The 20,291-nt window shown below is 38.8% G+C and overlaps 1 protein-coding gene across 13 annotated transcripts in view; it reads left to right on the forward strand.

Moving 5' to 3' along the window:
- The window catches only part of SNX14 (sorting nexin 14), a 72,461-nt gene that overhangs the window by 12,690 nt on the left and 39,480 nt on the right, over positions 1–20,291 (forward strand). For 6 of the 13 annotated variants that reach the window (XM_059701055.1, XM_059701051.1, XM_059701053.1 and 3 more), the window contains exons 2-7: positions 802–922; positions 2,020–2,096; positions 2,177–2,255; positions 9,365–9,426; positions 13,116–13,203; positions 15,434–15,518. In XM_059701055.1, coding sequence (XP_059557038.1) covers positions 802–922; positions 2,020–2,096; positions 2,177–2,255; positions 9,365–9,426; positions 13,116–13,203; positions 15,434–15,518 — 512 coding nt within the window. Of the gene's footprint in view, positions 1–801; positions 923–2,019; positions 2,097–2,176; positions 2,256–9,364; positions 9,427–13,115; positions 13,204–15,433; positions 15,519–20,291 lie in introns of those variants that run through there. The other 7 variants (XM_059701045.1, XM_059701054.1, XM_059701049.1 and 4 more) reach the window with 4 other exon arrangements.

Raw genomic sequence — 20,291 nt, forward strand, 5'->3', positions numbered from 1 at the left:
GCAGGGAACGTTGGTTTCCTCCGTCACTGAAGCAAGTAAGCCTCATGTTAGTTTCAAGCTGCCTGGCAGTTAATTTGCATATCGCCCTGATTAGCCAATGGGAAGGGTAGTGGATGTACGCTAATTACCATGTTTCTCTTTTATTAGATAGGATTAGAAGGTATTCTGGAAGAATGTAGTATATGCTAGTTAAACATGACAACTTAGGTACCAAATTAGGAAATAGTGAAAATTTATACTTCCTTATACTTACCTATAGCTTTTTCTCCATTTTATTTATTTTTAAAATTTTTATTTATTTATTTATTTTAAAAATATATTTTATTAATTTTTTACAGAGAGGAAGGGAGAAGGATAGAGAGTTAGAAACATCAATGAGAGAGAAACATTGATCAGCTGCCTCCTGCACATTCCCTACTGGGGATGTGCCCTTGACCGGAATCGAACCCGGGACCCTTAGTCTGCAGGCTGATGCTCTATCCACTGAGCCAAACCGGTTAGGGCTTAAAATTTATTTTTAATTACAGTTGACAATACAGTATATTAGTTTCAGTTGTATAACATCGTGATTAGATATTTATAAACCTTACAAAATATGCTTCTTTATACTTTAAGTGAAATGTTCTTTTGATAGCATACATTCTGTGATTCTTATAGTTGGTTACATTATAGAAAATCATGATTGGAGAAATTCCTTCAGTCTAATATAATAGGTGCTTAATAAATACTTGTTAAATCAATAAAGGGACAACTTAGTGTTATTTTTTTTGGTTCTAATAATTATTTTTATTTATTTCTAAGGTATCTTCATATTTTAATGATCTTCTGGTCATTTGTTGCTGGAGTTGTCACATTCTACTGCTCATTAGGACCTGATTCTCTCTTACCAAATATGCTCTTCACAATAAAATACAAACCCAAGGTAAAATTTATGTGTTCTTATTTATAAAAGTCAATATGTCTGATCCTGTGCTGTTTGATATTATTATTGAAAACATGTTAAAGAAGTAATTTTTTAAAAAATACATATCTGCTACTTAATGGAAGACATCAGAACATTTTCAAAGTGAAATTTATGTATGTTTATATTTTTAAAGTCTGCAGTTCTCTAAGGAGGAGCTATAAAAAGAAAATACAAAATTCTCAGAAAGTTGGGATTTAAAGTTGCAGTGTGTTCTCTACCTGCATATTGACTATGAGGACAATAAATAAAAACAGAGGTTCCCAACGTTGGTTGTAGTGTAGAATCACCTGGGAAATCTTTAAGAATTAAGATTCCTGGGCCCTATAGATTTTAATTGAGTAGTTCTATAATAGCCTTGTAATCAGTACTTGTTTAAAAAGCTTTCCAGGTGATCCTGAGGCACAGGCACAATGAAATCAACCCCATTAATTTCCTAAATATCTATTTGTTTCATAGAAACAAACAGTGAGATAATTAGGCAGTTTGCTTAACCAAAATAATTTGTATTTCTGAAATTTGATAAAGATGGTAGTGTATTGAATCTATTTCTGGTAGGCAAAGTCCCTAGTATGTAGATCAGGATTTAGTGGGATATCTTGAAGTCTTACTTGATAATTCTTCAAGTTGGTACAGTCCCTCATCTCAGGTTTCTTGGTATTAAATGCAGAGAAAACACAGCTGAAAGTGGTGCTTTGTAACCTTACTAGTTATCAGATAGAAAATAGTTTTTTCTTATACTTTTGCTGTAGAGTATTATTTTCAAATATAGATTGATTTTTTTTTATAAACGACCATAAAAATTGACTTGAATTATAACCTTGGGAACTTGGCTTAAGTATTGTAAAAGATGTTTTTTCTCTGTTGTCTATTTAGTTTAGCATGTAGTATTTATTACAAAGAATGGTTTTAGTGTTAAAGCAGACAATAATTAAAAAAACGCTCTGAATTCATACATTGATTAACAAGCTTTGGAAAAATTGATTCTCTTTTGTAAAGATGATAAGTGAAGTAAAGACAAATTTCCACCTTCCCCTTCCCCAATTTTGCTTTTTTAGCAGTTAGGACTTCAGGAATTATTTCCTCAAGGTCGCAGCTGTGCTGTTTGTGGTAAAGTGAAATGTAAACGACATAGGTAAGTTAAATATTTTTATTTGTTGATCCTTCCAGTTACATTTTGGATTGCAGGCAATTTAATTGTATGATTTTCTTTAGGCCTTCCTTGCTACTTGAAAACTACCAGCCATGGCTAGACATGAAAATTTCTTCCAAGGTTGATGCATCTCTCTCAGAGGTAACTGATTTAATTAAATACCTATGGAAAATTTAATTATGGAGCATCTCAGTATATATTCTACCTAATCAGTCCCTGGCTAGGTAGTTGATTATTATGAAAGATGGGGCTTGAATGATAAGCTAGAAATGTTTTTGGATCCCATGTCTAATTTAAATGGACATTTTAGCCAAATAAAGTACTGTTTAACCTAGTTATTGCTTTACTCTTATAAACAGTCATTTTTAGGATAGGGCAGTAGAAATAACCAATTGCAATTTCAAAGGAGGGACCTGAGCAACAGGGAGCAAATTGTGTATCTTACTGAATTATGACCTTACTTTTGACTAGCTGAAGGGTAGAACAGAGAATGGGATACTTTTCACTGTTTCTGCATAATTTGGGAATAGAAAGCATGTTCTCTTATCTTTGTTCAAACCAACATTTTATATGTACCTTTTTGGTACCATATTATATATTTTAGTTATTTCTTTTAAAGACATGTCTTCTCCATTGATCTGAGGAAGCAGTCAAGTTCTTGCAGGCAGGCAATGGAGTCTCATTTGTTCCCAGCACCAAGTGCAGGGCCAGATACATTGTTGGTAGCTAAATTAAATTGAATGATAATTAGTCAAAGAATAGCTTTAGACATCTGTATCCTGCCTAATTATCTTTTTCCCCAGTTTTTTATCCTGCTGTGGCTGAAAGTGTGCTGCATAAATGCCAAACTCCTGGCGTTTTTTGTGTTTTTTTTTTTTTCCCATTTCTTCTGTAAGGTCTTTTTTTAAATTAAATGTATTGGGGTGACATTGGTGACTTTTTTCACTGTAAGGATTTTTTCAGGACATTTAAGACTGTGCTATCCAATATGGTAGCCACTACCCACATCTGGCTACCAATAAACACTTGGAATGGTTGCAATGTACTGTATGTGTAAGATATATACTGGATTTTGAGGACTTAGTAAGGAAAAAGGAATGAAAAATATGCTATTAAAGATTTTATTGATTATAAGTTGAAATGATAAATTTTGGATATATTGGGTTAAATAAAATATATCATTAACTTGATTTCACCTGTTTTGTTTTTAAAATGTAGCTATTAGAATATTTAAAATTATATATGTGGCTGCCCTAGCCAGTTTGGATCAGTGGATAGCGTGTAGGCCTGTGGACCAAAGGGTCCTGGGTTTGACTCTGGTCAAGGGCAGGTTCCTTGGTTGCATGCTCCTCCCCAGACTGGGCCCTGCTCAGAGGTCGTGCAGGAGGCAACCAGTTGATGAGTTTCTCTCACATCGATATTTCTCTCTGTCTTTCCTTCTCCCACTGTCTCTAAAATCAATGGAAAAATATCCTCGGGTGAGGATTAAAAAATAAAATAATATATGTGGCTCACATTATATTTCTGTTGGAGATTGCTGATTTGAAGTCTGTTGAAGACAAGACTTCTAACAAGAGTATTTTTTATGTCTTTGACACTTCATTTATTTCTTTAAAAAAAGAGGAAATGTAGCAAAGCTCTTTACCTAGCGTCTGGCACTTTTGGTGTTTGATAAATATTAGCTCGAAATTTAAAAACATATTTTGAGATGTTTTTATATAGGCAGAAGCTGGACTAGGCCGTAGAAATGAAAAGAGCAGTAAGGTATGGTTCCTTTCTTCTAGGAACTTCAGTCTAGGAGGGAAGTTCCCCATATAAACAGGTAATTACAATATAATGTAATGCAGGGAATAATGGAACAAATGTATAAAGTGTATTATTAGTACAGAGGAAGAAGTGCATAAAGTGTTGAGAAGGGCAATCAGGAAGTATGACTAGAAGTTTGCCAGACTGATAGTGTAGGAAAGGTATTTAAGTTTTTGGGAAGAGCTTTTGAAAGGAAAGAGAGGCTTTGAAACAAGGTGTAATGTTCAGTAAACTGGAGGGTAAAATGTGAAGCAGGATGTGGACAATGAAGAGACAATATTCTTCTTTTTTTTTTTTTTTAATTTTCACCCGAGGATATTTTTCTATTGATTTTTAGAGAGAGTGGAAGAGAGAGGGAAAGACAAAGAGAAATATTGATGTGAGAGAAACACATCGATCGGTTGCCTCCTGCATACGCCTCGAGCAGGGCCTGGGCTGGGGAGGAGCCTGCAACCGAGGTATGTGCCCTTGACTGGAATGGAACCTGGGACCCTTTGGTCCACAGGCAGACACTCCATCCAATGAGCCAAACTGGCTAGGCAAGAGAGACAATAGTCTAATAATTAATATTTATTGATAATTTACTATATAGACACTGTGCTAATCACTGTACTTGCATTATTTCTGTAATCACACAACCTGTGAAGTAGGTGCTGTTAATAGATTATTTAACCAAAACGGGTTCAGAGAGTTTAAGTAATTTTCTCAGGTTTCATAGCTGGTTGGTAGCAGAGCTCATTCTAAAACTCAGGTCGGGCTTAGTTTTTAACCAGCTTTTGTTTTCTGTCAATCCTCACCCAAGGGTATTTTTCCATTGATTTTTAGAGAGAGTAAACTGCAGGGGGAGAGACAGAGAGAGAAACATCGATGTGAGAGAGACATTGATTGGTTGTCTCCCCCACCTGCCCCAACTAAGGCTGGGGATCAAGCTGGCAACCGAGGCAGGTACCCTTGACTGAAATCAAACCCAGGACCCTTTAGTCCGCAGGCCGACACTCTATCCACTGACCGAAACTGGCTAGGGTCTTAACCAGTTTTTATATAACCATTTAGAAATAAGATAATCAGAAGACTTAAAGGGCCATGCTGAAGAAGTTTAATGGATCATGGAAGCCAGTGACTTTCAACCGTGTAACTAGAATTTTTAGTTGTGACTTACAGGATGCAGTGGGAGGTAAAAAGGGAATAAATGATAACTGCCTGGTATGCAGCTTTCTCCTGCCCCTTCAAAAACCAGTGCAGCTTCACTTTTCTTACTTTGATATATTGAGGGTTTCATGCAAGGAAGCGATGTGGTCAAATGTTTTAGGTCATTTTGGCAGCTCTGTGGGGGTTGGGGATGGGAGCTAGCCTGTAAGGAGGGAGACTAGTTTAGAGGCTATTGCTACAATATAGGGGTGAGATGATGAGGAACTGAAAAGAGCTACTTAGGATGTAAAATCTGTGGGATTTGGTGATTGGTCTTACTGGATATGGGGAATAAAGTAAAACTAAATGTTTAATGGTAAATTTTCTAATCTCCACTCTGTGTCCTATCCCTGTTTATATCCCAACTGATATCATTAATGTTCAATTTTTATAGTAAAAAAATCCAAATCTTGTTATCTTACTTTTTAGAGAATCCACAACCTTCATTATTGCTGTCTAGATATACTAGAGGCCTGGTACATAGATTTGCGCACGGGTGGGGTCTCTTGGCCTGGCCTACGGACATCCGCCCAAGGGGTTCCAGATTGCGAGAAGGTGCAGGCTAGGCCAAGGGACCCCATCGGTGCACGATCGGGGCTAGGGAGGGACCGCAGGAGGGCTATAGGGAGTATCCAGCCCATTTCACCCAGTCCCTGATCGGGCCGCTGACTGGGACCATCTTTGCCCAGTCCTGATCAGGGCTGATCAGGGCCAGCCGGCTGGGGAGGGACCGCAGAGGGCTCCAGGGCATGTCTGGCCCGTCTTGCCTAGTCCCGATTGGCCGGACCCCAGCAGCAAGCTAAACCTACTGGTCGGAGCGCCTGCCCCCTGGTGATCAGTGCGCGTCATAGCTACCGGTCTAACGGTCTAATGGTCACTTAGGCTTTTATAAATATACTAGAGGCCCGTTGCAGGAAGATTCCTGCAAGAATAGGGCTTCCATGACTGGAGCAAAGCAGAAAAGGGAGCGAAGCCCGCTCCCGCTCCCAGCAGCTCTGGCTGGGTTTCCCTTCCTGCTCCCAGCCGCTGTGGCGGGTTTCCCCTCACGCTCCCAGCAGCTCTGGCTGGGTTTCCCCTCCTGCTCCCAGCTGCTGCAGCTGGGTTTGCCCTCCCGCTCCCATCTGCTCTGGCTGGGTTTGCCCTCCTGCTCCCATTTGCTCCGGCTGGGTTTGCCCTCCTGCTCCCATCTGCTCCGGCTGGGTTTGCCCTCCCGCTCCCAGCCGCTGCTCCTGGGTTTCCCCTCCCGCCTCCTGCCTCCGCATCCTTGGCTCCATTCCTGTCTCCGCCGCCTCTACTTTGCTCCCTTCTGTAGCACTTCGCTTCCACGTTGTCTTCAGTCTTGGCTCCCAGGCAGTATATGCAAATTAACCGCCATCTTGGTTGGGTTAATTTGCATATAGCCACTCTGAATGGCTGGTGGGCGTGACTTAAAGCAAAGGCATAGTCAATTTGCATATTTGTCTTTTATTAGTGTAGACTAGAGGCCCGGTGCACAAAAATTTGTGCACTCAGGGGGGAGAGGGGTAACTCAGCCTGGCCTTTGCCCTCTTGCAGTCTGGGACCCCTCGGGAGATAACGACTTGCTGGCTTAGGCCTGCTCCCAGGTGGCAGAGGGCAGGCCCAATCCCTAGGTGCAGCCCGTGGTCGGGCTCAGAGCAGGGCCGATTGGGGAGTTGGGGCGCCGCACCCTGTCATGCATAGAGCAGGGCGGATTGGGAGGTTGTGATGGCACCCTCAGTCACGCTCAGGGTAGGGCCAATTGGGGGGTTGGGGCACCGCCCCCTGTCACACTCAAGGCAGGGTCGATGGGGAGGTTGTGGCGCCACCCTCTGTCACTCACAGAGCAGGGCAAATCAGGGGGTTGGGGCTCCGTACCCTGTCACGCACAGAGCAGGGTCGATCAGGGGGTTGGGGAGCTCCCCCCTGTCATGCACAGAGCAGAGCCCATCAGGGGGTTGGGGAGCTCCCCCCTGTCATGCACAGAGCAGGGCCGATCAGGGGGTTGAGGAGCTCCCCCCGTCACTCACAGAGTAGGGCTGATAGCGGAGTTGGGGCACCACCCCCTGTCACACTCAGGGCAGGGCCGATGGGGAGGTTATGGCTCTACCCCATCACACACAGAGCAGGGCCCATGTGGGGGGCGGGGGGTTGGGGCGCCGCCCTCTATCACCCACAGAGCAGGGCTGATCAGGGGGCTGGGGTGCCGCCACTCTCACACTCAGGGCAGGGCCAATGGGGAGGTTATGGCTCTACCCTGTCACACACAGAGCAGGGCCCGTGAGGGGGGGGGGGGGTTGGGGCGCCGCACCTGTCACACACAGAGCAGGGCCGATCAGGGGGTTGGGGCGCCGCACCCTGTCACACACAGAGCCGCAGTTCAATCAGGGGGTTGGGGAGCTCCTCCCTATCAGGCACACAGCAGGGCTGATCAGGGGGTTGGGGCGCCTTCCCCTGTCATGAACAGAGCAGGGCGGATAGGGAGGTTGTGGCCCCGCCCCCTGTCACACACAGAGCCGCAGGGCGATCAGGAGGTTTGGGCGCTGCCCCCTGTCATGCTGATCCCGGTGCTGGGAGGCATATTACCCTTTTACTATATAGGATAGAGGCCTGGTGCATGGGTGGGGGCCGGCTGGTTTGCCCTGAAGGGTGTCCTGGGTCAGGGTGGGGGTCCCGCTTGGGTGCCTGGCCAGCCTGGGTGAGGGGATGATGGCTGTTTGCAACTGGTCACACCCCCTTCAGGGTGGGGGTTCCCACTGGGGTGCCTGGCCAGTCTGGGTAAGGGGCTGAGGGCTGTTTTCAGGCTGGCGGGTGAGTGAAGCTCCCAACCGTTCCTTTTTTTCTTTTTTTTTAAATTCTGGGCCAGCTTTAGCTCTGAGGCTTGGCTCCAGCTCTGAGGCCTCGGTTGCTGAGAGCAGGTATCTGGTTTGTTTGGGTTCTATAATCTAAACACTTTTTCAACTCCAGCTCTGAGATCCTGGCTGGCTGAAAGCAGGTTTCTGGGGTTTTGTTTAGCTTCTATATTTGTAACAATGTTTCAAACTGCAAGCTCAGAGGCCAGCAGTGGCAGGCAGGGAACGTTGGCTTCCTCCGTCACTGAAGCAAGCAAGCCTTATGTTCGCTTCAAGCTGCCTGGCTGCCGGCCACCATCTTGGCTGGCAGTTAATTTGCATATCTCCCTGATTAGCCAATGGGAAGGGTAGCGGAGGTATGGCTAATTACCATGTTTCTCTTTTATTAGATAGGATATAGTCAGATTGAGTACATTGTTTCATTCCCTCCCTGCTGCTTTTTAAAGTTACTGCCCAGTGCTGCAAGTCCTTTTAAAAATTAAAACGTACTGCTATACCAGACTAAAAAAAAAATGGAAGATTTAATATACAAGGTTGGTTTTGTTGCTTTTTCAATATAACTTGTGCAGCTAAAATTTTCACAAAGTGAACATATCTATATAACCAGCACTGGGCAACCTAGAAGTTCCTTCTTGCTCCCTTCTAGTCACTATCCCCCCTTCAAAGAAATCACTGACATCTAATTTTGACCCTTTTAAAAAGGGGTCAAATACGTGTAGTTATCTACTTGTTTCTTCATTTTATTCTGGGAATACTGATTTACAGAGAGAGTTCAGAATACAAAGAAGGCCTTAGCCAGTTTGGCTCAGGGGGTAGAGTGTCGGCCTGCGGGCTGAAGGGTCACGGGTTCGATTTTGGTCAAGGGCACATACCTGGGTTGCGGCTCGATCCCCAGTAGGGGATGTGCAGGAGGCAGCCCATCAATGATTCTCTCTCATCATGATGTTTCTGTCTCTCTCTCCCTCTCTTTCCTCTCTGAGATCAATAAAAATATATATTAAAAAAAATACAAAAAAGTAGCTTATTTTCCTTCTTTCCAAAGAACTTTCTTGGTTCAGTGAAGCTTCAGATTCAGGAACAATTTAAAGTTTTTTAAAAGAAATTTTTCATTATGGGAATATTTAGAAATGTGTATGTCATTCTAATAATAACTTTATTTTTTATGGAGTTTTATGGTTTTCAAAGTGTTTTCTCATGTTCTCTTTGATCATCACAACCACCATGTAAGGTTGACATAGGCATTTTGTCATGTATATGATGTTAGTAATTGGGCTAACAAAATTGGTATATATATATATATATATATATATATATATATATATATATATATATATTCAATAATATATATTAGTAGTTTATTTTCCCAGAATTTACTTAATTTTTCTTTAAAACATAATTTTTATGCAGGTTTTTATTTTTATGCAGGTTCTTGAATTAGTGTTGGAAAACTTTGTTTATCCGTGGTACAGGTATGTTCTTTCTATAACACCTTTTTCCTTCAGTATAATAAATACCATTAAGTGAAACGTGCTAATGATGTATTTTAGCGTGGGCCAGGATTTCTCAATTTTGGCACTATTGACATTTTAGGCGAAGAAATTCTTTGTTGTGAGGTGCTGTACTGTGTGTGCATTAAAGGATATTTAGTAGAACCCCTGGCCTTTTCCACTAAATACTAGTAGCACTCCCTCCTCCTTCTAGTTGTGACCACCAAAAATATCTTTAGAGATTGCTAAATGTTACCTGGGAGGTATAATTGGCCCTAGTTAATAACCACTGATGTAGGAAGTCAATTAATAGTTTAGTGATAACAAAGAGGAAAAAATCTTAGGCCACTTTTTGAAAGAAAAGTAACTTGTAGAATTTTTTATTACTCCTAAATATAATAAATGATTTAATACTTTTTATATTTAAAATAATTATACATTTAGAAGAAAAATTTATATTCATATGTTTTATTAAATTGAAAGATAATTTTCCTAAAATATTAAGATTTTTTCAAAGTAACTTCGTTTTCCACATGTGCTATAGATGTACAAGTGTCCTATACCTTGCAGAATATAGAAAATAGTTTAGATCTAAAAAATGAATACATGTTTTCTTACAGAAGCATCAGATATTTAGTTATATATTGAACAGTTATACCTATATGACTTATAGATGTAATATTTAATGACACCTACCCTAATTTTATATTGATTTAGTGTATTTTGAATTTTCTAATTAAAAATGCTAGTGGTTGAATTGATCTATAGTGTATTAAAACAAATTTAATACCAAGTTTATGTGTCATATTTTCCTGAAAAGCTCTGTAAATTAATTTTTTATGTTGGATTCTGTCTTAAGTATGGGGAATTTGCCATTTAAGTAAAGTTAATGGTGAGAGTCCTTTTATAAAATAAATCCTGTTATAAAAACTTTCTCTCCCTTCCCAACCTACCATGTTATGGCTCTTTAGACATAAAATATATCTGTATTTCTAAATGTTAAAGTATGTATTTTTCCTTAGTATAGCTATTGATGCTGTAATATTCCTTTCCCTGGGATATTTTTAAAAAATTCTTTATTGTTGAAAGTATTACATATGTCTTCTTTTCCCCCCATTGACCTCTCCCTGCCCACTCCCACCCCCCAGCACATGCCCTCACCCCACTACTGTCTGTGTCCATTGGTTATGCTTATATGCATGCATACAAGTCCTTTGGTTGATCTCTTACCCACCCCTCCGCCTTCCCTCTGAGGTTTGTTGGTCTGTTAGATGCTTCTATGTCTCTGTATCTATTTTTGTTCATTAGTTTATGTTGTTCATTATATTCCACAAATCATGAGATCATGTGATACTTTCTCAGATTGGCTTATTTCACTTAGCATAATGCTCTCCAGTTCCATCCATGGTGTTGCAAATGGTAAAAGTTTTTCTTTTTTACAGCAGCATAGTATTCCATTGTGTAGATGTACCACAATTTTTTAATCCACTCATCTGCTGATGGGCACTTAGACTGTTTCCAAATCTTAGCTATTGTAAATTGTGCTGCTATGAACATAGGGGTGCATATGTTCTTTCTGCTTGGTATTTCTGATTTCTTTTAAAAAATATATATATTTTATTGTCTTTTTACAGAGAGGAAGAGAGAGGGTTAGAGAGTTAGAAACATCGATGAGAGAGAAACATCAACCAGCTGCCTCCTGCACACTCCCGACTGGGAATGTGCCTGCAATCAAGGTACATGCCCTTGACTGGAATCGAACCTGGGACCTTTCAGTCCACAGGCCAACGCTCTATTCACTGAGCCAAACCAGTTAGTGCGGTATTTCTAATTTCTTGAGATATATTCCTAGAATTGGGATTACTGGGTCAAATAGGAGTTCCATTTTGAATTTTTTGAGGAAACTCCATACTCTTCTCCACAGTGGCTGCACCAGTCTGCATTCCCACCAGCAATGCACTAGGGCTCCTTTTTCTCCGCATCCTCACCAGCACTTGTCGTTTGTTGATTTGTTGATGATAGCCATTCTGTCAGATGTGAGATGGTACCTCATTGTCATTTTGATTTGCATCTCTCATATGATTAGTGACTTTGAGCATTTTTTTTTCATATGTCTCTTGGCCTTCTGTATGTCCGCTTTTGAGAAGTGTCTGTTTAGGTCCTTTGCCCATTTTTTGATTGGATTGTTTATCTTCCTTTTTTTTTTATAATATATTTTTATTGATTTTAGAGAGGAAGGAAGAGGGAGAGAGAGAGAATCATTGATTGGCTGCCTCTTGCACGCACCCTATTGGAGATCGAGCCCACAACACGGGCATGTGCCCTTGACTGGAATCGAACCCAGGACCCTTGGCTCTATCCACTGAGCCAAGCCAGCCAGGGCTGTTTATCTTCCTTTTGTTAAGTTGTATGAGTTCCCTATAAATTTTGGAGATTAAACCCTTATCGGATGTAACATTGGCAAATTTGTTCTCCCATGCAGTGGGCTGTCTTGTTTTGTTGATGGTTTCTTTTGCTGTGCAGAAGCTTTTTATTTTGATGTAGTTCCATTTGTTTATTTTCTCCTTAGTTTCCATTGTCCTAGGACAGTGATGGCGAACCTATGACATGTGTGTCAGAGGTGACACGCGAACTCATTTTTTTGGTTGGTTTTTCTTTGTTAAATGGCATTTAAATATATAAAATAAATATCAAAAATATAAGTCTTTGTTTTACTATGGTTGCAAATATCAAAAAATTTCTATATGTGACACGGCACCAGAGTTAAGTTAGGGTTTTTCAAAATGCTGACACGCCGAGCTCAAAAGGTTCGCCATCACTGTCCTAGGAGATGTGTTGGTAAAGATATTGCTACAACATATGTCTGATATTTTGCTGCCTATGGATTCTTGTAAGATTTGTATGGTTTCTTGTCTTACATTTAAGTCTTTTGTCCATTTTTAGTTTATTTTTGTGTATGGTGTAAGTTTCCCTGGGATATTATAATAATGGGAAGCATGGTTGGTAAATTATCTTCCTTATTCTACCTAGGGACTTAACAGGTAGCACCATCTTCAAGTGCAGGATGTCACCATTACACATCTTGATTAGGGAAGTGTCCTAGCTCTCCTAGGTACCTCAAGATCTCAGGAAAATAAAAAGTAGCTCCTCAGAAGAAGGTTGTCAGAATTTCTGTTTAAAAGCATTTGAATTTTAGTTTCTTCTTTTTCAAATAATACATGCTTTTTTCTTTATATTTGGAATTAGTTTATATTATTAATCTATAAATATTTTAAATAAATATAAAATTTATTGTATATTAATTTAATTCAATTGCTTCTTCAAAATTCCTTGTTTTGCTTCTTAGAAAATTTTTTGATGCTGCTTAGAAAATGATCTTGGTACTGTAAAAATATGACTATGTACATTATGGATGTCTACAGGGAAATATATACTTCAATTTAGTTAATAGTGATTGTTTTGGTACTAGAATTATGGGAGATATTTATTTTCTTTTATATATATTTGTCTTTTATTCTGTAATGTAATGTATTATTTGTTAAGAAACAAAAGAAAAATAGCATAAATAAATGGAAAAAACCCAGGAAGCTCTAAACTTCCCTTGCTTTCTAGAAAGTGAAGCTGTATATTTCTCTGGACTTCTAAATTCTTGTTTTTCTCCTTAATTGAAGGGATGTAACAGATGATGAGTCCTTTGTTGATGAACTGAGGATTACTCTACGGTTTTTTGCATCTGTCTTAATTCGAAGGATTCACAAGGTACAAGTTTATAATGAGAAATTTGGGGATTTGAGGCCTTATGGTTACTAAAGAGAGTTTTAAAAATCTTATATTTACTTTATCCTATACTGTATATATTTGTGTTTTCTTTTTTCACTTTTTTTAGATTAAAAAATGAGTGGATCACTTATGATTCATTGATCAGTTTTACTTTAATACTTAGATATTTTGGTTTGTGGCAGTTAGAAATGAAAAGACAACTATAGGAAAAACAGTCATGTTCCAGTTTGATGAATTTACTGTGTAAATGGTAATTATTTTGACCTACTTTTTAAAAAGATGTTTGAGCCATATTTTGTGTATGTTTCGGTCTTTTCCTACAGATATATTTTTATAGTGTGCTAGTGATAGACACACATACTTGTCTACTGTAGAATTTAATATATTTATAATAAATTAGTATATAATATCTCTGCCATTAGTATATAAAATAAAGATTAGTCTTGTTGAACATTCCTATACATTCAAGAAATGAACAATACAGTCAAACACTATAGAAAAGATATGCAAAAAATATGAATAAGCAGTTCACAAAAGAAAAATATAAAATGGCCAATAATACTTAAACTATGTTGTTTCATCAAATATAACTTTTTGATAAGATACTTTAATATACCTTAATATACATATATATTTAAAATAATAGACTTTTAAAAAATATTTTTATTGATTTCAGAGAGAGAAAGGGAGAGGGAGAGAGAGATAGAAACATCGATTGACTACCCCTGAAAGATAAAAAAGAGTGATAATATATACTAATGATGATTGTGGGGAAACAGGCAAAGCAAGTATGACTCCAAATTGGTATAACTCTTATGCTGGAAGGCAGTTTGGGAATCTTCATTAAAATATTTAAAAATGTTTATACTCCCAAATTTAATTCCATTTTTGAACAATATATTTTAAAGAAATAGTCAGAGTTTATGTAAAAATTATGTGAAGAATTAATTTCTAAAATGAAAACCTGTTTTTTTTATGATAAGATTGTTGGTTAATTAGTATACATGCTATCTATAGAATCCTACTCAGCCATGAAAAGTGATTTTGTAGAATAGTACTTATTTCCATGGGAATTTATCTCCTGTAGTCAAGTGGAAGGGGCTAGAAAATAATACATGTGGCATTTTTCCATTTTGAAAACAAAGCCTATCAAATGCCAAAGTCCAATAAATTTTCTTTTTGGTGATTTATTTTATTTGCAATTTATTTTTAGTTATTTTATTTTATGGGTGTTCGTATAAGCCCTCAATCCTCTCTCACTAACCTACCATAGTCACTAGTTTCCAGAATGAAAAAGTTTATTTGCAGGTAGTCTTAGTAAACACAAGTTTATAGTCTCAAAGATTTTTCCTTGAAAGCATTTAAAACACATCAAAGAAATAAACCATGAATAAAACATTGTGAGAAAAATTTATTACATAGGGCATGCATATTAAGATATTTTCATTACTATGGTAGAAAAATTTTCTAAAGCTACAGTTACTATGATCTAAGAATATAAAGTGCTCTTAAAATTAAGGTTTTATTCCCCGCTCTGATCCCCAGGTTCCACAAAAACAATTTTCCCCTGCAGTTTCTTAGGGTGTCCCCAATTAGGTGATCCTATGTATTGGGCTTAGTAATCAAAAGCAAGATTTTAAAGAGGAAAAAAAAAGAGAGGAAAAAAGAGCCAGAGTAAGTGCGCAAACTCTGGCTCTGGTGCAAATCTGTGCAGTCTTTTTCCCCCTTGGTCTAAGCAGCCCTTTTGCGCCCAGTTCAGCTATGAGTTGATTTTTTGAGTTCCCTTCTGTTAGCAGCCCTGCAGATCTCCTTCCACATTCGCATATCACGCCAGCCCCAGCGTCCGTGGACTTTCTGGCGCAGACTTCCCTGGATCCTCCAGCTCCCACCGTGCGCGTTTTTCTCTCCTGCCCAGATCACAGACCTCACCTTATCCTAGGCGAAATCTGACCTTTCCGTGAGGGGGTGCAGAGCTCCTCTGAATCTGCGTGCACACTCCACTTGGGAACCGGTGTTCCCGGGTTCGCAGCTGTTCGCTGGGTGCCGTTGTTGTAGATTCCCCTTAAAATTAAGTTTTTGAAAGATTCCAAATACCAACATCTCATTTTTAAGGCCATGTATTCCTATCTTAAATATATATTGTGTTCTTGTCATTGTAACTTAGTGATAATTATTTTAAAAGTTTTATTTTAATGTTGAATTTTTCTAGGTGGATATACCATCTATTATAACCAAGAAACTATTAAAAGCAGCAATGAAGCATATAGAAGTGATAGTTAAAGCCAGTCAGAAAGGTAATACAATTTTTTACTATAAAGTTTGAGTGATTTTATTTTTATATATCAACTTTCATCTTGAATATTTAAGTATGGGTACTTAAACATTAACAGGTGTATTCAAAATGCTATGAGAGTACTCTTTTAAACTGAAATAATTTTTAATAGTTTGTTAATCATATAAGTGATTGTGAAAACTCAACAATCTATGAAAATTAAAATACAGTTAACTTTTAGATATCGGGTTGATTACTCTCGAGTTATATTGGATGATTTTTTGTTGCCTTCATTGCTTCCTCTAAAATATATCTCACTATCTCTTCCCCTTTTCTCCTCAATGATTTCACAATTTTGACTTAGCCTATATACTATCCATCCTATATACTGCCTATCCTATAGGGTGTCCCAAAATTCACGCAAGATTTGAATTTTGCATGAGCATTAACAACAACAACAACAAATAAAAGCCTAATTTACTTGGTTTATTGAATCAGATTCTACTATCTGTTGCCCTTTGATTTCAATCCCTCCAATTTGATAAGCATTACCAAGTACCAATTATGGCCCAGGAGCAGGGACAATGAAGACCAATGAAGACCACAGCTTTACATATGTGCCAGCAAAGTCGCAGAGGCCATTTACCCGATGTTCTATTCCATACATACCCCTATACTGTATACTTTATGAATCAATAAAAAACTTACAATTTTTAATTATAAACCTGTGTTTTCTATCAAAATTACTTCTTGTGTGAATTTTGGGACACCCTATATGTACTGCTGCTGTATTAATTTTACTATTCTTATATGGTACCTCCCTACTAACCAAAATTAATGACTGCTGTAGAGTCTAAACTGTATATTTGAATTATTTTCTGTCATTGAATATGTTGATCTGCTTTTGTCTTTTATTGTGTACTAGAGGCCCGGTGCACAAAATTCATGCACTCAGTGGGTGGGGGTCCCTCAGCCCAGCCTGTATCCTCTCACAGTCTGGGAGCCCTTGGGGGATGTCCTAAGCCAGCAGTCGGACATCCTTAGCACTGCTGCGGAGGCGGGAGAGGCTCCCACCACTGCCACTGCACTTGCCAGCCGTGAGCCTGGTTTCTGGCTGAGCAGCACTCCCGTGGAAGTGCACTGACCACCAGGGGGCAGCTCCTGCATTGAGCGTCTGCCCTCTGGTGGTCATTGCGCATCATAGCAACCAGTCATTCTGCCATTTGCGTATTAGCCTTTTATAATATAGGAGGATTGTGCATTAGCCAGGATGACCTATTTGCAGTTTCTCATGTGTGTCCTGGCCTTTATACTGTCATGATTTGCACATAGCATATGTTCAGCAATTTTTTTTTTCTGGTTGAAAGGATGAAATCTTCATTTAGGACTTTTCTTGCTCTTAGGTCAAGCTGAAATGTTTCTTTTTATTTATTATTATTATTATTTTTTAAAATATATTTTATTGATTTTTTACAGAGAGGAGGGGAGAGGGATAGAGAGTTAGAAACATCCATGAAAGAGAAACATCGATCAGCTGCCTCCTGCACGCCCCCCACTGGGGATGTGCCCGTAACCAAGGTACGTGCCCTTGACTGGAATTGAACCTGGGACCCTTGAGTCCGCAGGCCCACACTCTATCTGCCGAGCCAAACCAGTTAGGGCGAAATGTTTCTTTTTAAATGAAATGGTTTCTTGCTATGTTCTTGCATCTTTGCCAAACTGATTTTATTTTTGTTTGCATTTGGTATTCTTTGTCAGTGTTTTCTCAGTATCTTCTGCAGAATACTATTCTATGTAAGATGACAATGTAGAAGAGGTTTCATGGTCATGTTTTCTGTTAATTCCTACGTATTGTATTCCTCTTCTGGAAATACCCTGTAAGTATTAGCATACCTAAATCTCTGAGTAGTCCTGCAGCAAAGAAATAGCTTTAACTTTGTTTAACCCAGTGCATCCCAAACTCATTTGAGCATGAAGCCAATATTTCCTTCCTCAGAATATCAGTGAATATAATCAGAGTACATTTGGGGAAATTATATCCTAGGCAGAGTTGAAATTAAAGTAAATTATTAGTTTATTTGTTCTTTGGTGTGAATCATTCCTCAGGTATGAGAAACATTTCAAATTATATTTTAAAACATGTTTTCTGGGTTTATCTTATAATGTTATAACAAATAAAAATAGTTTTACTTCAACATAGTTAAAAAGTAGAAGAGATTTTTGAATAGAGTTTGTAATTGTTAAGCAAAAAAATTAATTTTAAAAATCTTGTCCTGTTATGGGCAAAAACATACTAGAAGATAGTAACTTTGTTGTAGCCATTTTGTTAACGTTACTTAACTATTAAAGAACATAAGAAAGAAACCTCTATGAAAATAGAACATAGAAAATATGACTTTTTTATTAGTAAACTTAATTTTTTTAGAAAAGTTTTAAGGTTATAGAAAAATTGAGCAGTAAGTATAGAGAGTTCCCATATATCCCCTCTATTCCCCTATTATTGACATCTTGCATTATGTTGGTACTAGAGGCCCGGTGCATGGATTTATGCACTGGTGGGGTCCCTTGGCCTGGCCTGCACCCTCTCGCAATTCAGGAGCCCTCGGGGAATGTCAGACTGCTGGTTTCGGCCCTGTCCCCACAGGCCAGGCCAAGAGACTCCGCCAGTGAACGAATCTGTGCACCGGGCCTCTAGTATGCAAGATCTTTGGTTAATCTCTTCCCGCTCTCCCCTCTCCCTGCTTCCCTCTGAGATTTATCAGTCTGTTCCTTGTTTTCATGCCTGAGTGTTGAGAATTTGCCCCCTGGTGGTCAGTGTGCATTATAGCTACAGGTCAAACGGTTACTTAGGCTTTTATATAGATATATAGATAGTTGTTACAATTGATATACTAATAATGATACATTATTATTAACTGAAGTCTAGTTTTATTAGTGTTTGCTCTCTTTTATATTGATTTTAGAGAGAGAGGAGAAGAAGGAGGGGGAGTGGGGAGAGAGAAAGAAATATCGATTTGTTGTTCTACTTATTTATGCATTCACTGATTGATTCTTGTATGTGTGCTGACTGGGGATCAAACCCCAGGGCTAGGGTTTGCTCTTTTTATTGCATATTCTATGGATTTTGACACACAAGCATAATGGCATGTATCCACCATTATAATATCACACTAAATAGTTTCACTGTCCCAAAAGTTCCCTGTTTCACCTATTCATCCCTCCCTCCTTTCTTCATGAAACCCTGGCAACTGCTGGTCTTTTTTATTTTTTTAAAATATATTTTTATTGGTTTCAGGGAGGAAGGGGGGGGGAGAGAGAGAGAGGAGAGAGAGAGAGAGGGAATGAGAGAGAGAGAGAGAAACATCAGTGATGAGAATCATTGATCAGCTGCCTCCTGCACTCCCCCTACTGGGGGTTGAGCCTGCAACGTGGGCATGTGCCCCGACCAGGAATCAAACCCAGGATCCTTCAGTCCGATCGCTACACTTTTGCCTTTTACAGAACATTATATAGTTGGAGTTATGTAGGTAGACTTGCTGCTTTCATTTAGAAATATGCATTTAATGTCCCTTCATGTCTTTTCATGGCTTGATAGCTCATTTCTTTTTATTACTCATATTCCATTGTATAGATGTGCCACATTTTGTTTATCCATTCATCTATTGAAGGACGTCTTGGTTGCTTCCAAATTTTGGCAATTATGAATAGAGCTATAAACATTTGTGTGTAGATTTTTGTATGGGAAAAGATTTTTAATATAGTCTTTATTTTGTTCTAAAGATAAATACTTTTAACTTAGACTATGAGTAAATTGAATCATTTTTAGTCAAATTGATCAGTTTAATAAAATCCTCAAATTATTTTATCTCTATGAGAATGTTTTACATTTATAGACAGACCAGTTTGACTGAAATTCATTGTTGAGTCTTTGCATGATAGGGGTTGCTAATTTGCTGCTATTCATGTAAAAAAGGGTCCTCAATTTAAAAAATCACCATTAGCTCTGGCTGGTGTGATTCAGTTGGATGAGCGTTGTACTGTGCACCAAAAAAGTTGCTGGTTCGATTTTCTGTCAGGGCATATGCCAGGGTTGCGGGTTGGTTCCCCTTGTCAGAGTGGGTGTGGTAGCCAACCCATCAATGTTTTTCTCTCCTCCCCCCCCCCCCAAATCAATAAAAACGTATTAAAAATCACTATTAAATTCTAGATCAGAGTAATAACATTGCAATTACTGAAATTCGTAAGGACTGTTATTTTATCTAATGGTCCTGGTTTTCTAAATATGATAGTAAATTAGATAAAATTGCAAAAATGGTTTTCAGAGTTTTGATTTTTCATTTCTTCAGTGCATAAATTTGTTCTTTAAATTCCTTGGCCTCACAGTTTTTAACTCAGGAAATAATTAAAGGTTCACCTCTTCATCCGTATTTATCCTCTTCTCTTGGTGTTTTCTCTTAATCTGCCTCTTGAGAGTAGGGATTACACAGGGTGGAACAAAGCAGGTTTATAATTGTTCATATGGAAAATAACATAATAATCTATAAATATAAAAGGCTAATATGCAAAGTGTTCCCTTGGGAGTTCGACCAGGAGACTGGGAGTTCAATCGCTCACTATGATGTGTGGTGCCCACCAGGGGGCGGCACAGAACAAAGGAAGACCCCAGCCAGCAGCTAGCAACAGGGGAAGGGAGGTCCCAGCTGGCAGCCGGAAGGCCCGATTGGTCCTGATCACCAGCCAGGCCTAGGGACCCTACCCATGCATGAATTTCATGCATCGGGCCTCTAGCCTATAT

Source organism: Myotis daubentonii, chromosome 6 (genome assembly GCF_963259705.1).
Source record: "Myotis daubentonii chromosome 6, mMyoDau2.1, whole genome shotgun sequence".
Classification (NCBI taxonomy): Eukaryota; Metazoa; Chordata; class Mammalia; order Chiroptera; family Vespertilionidae; genus Myotis; species Myotis daubentonii.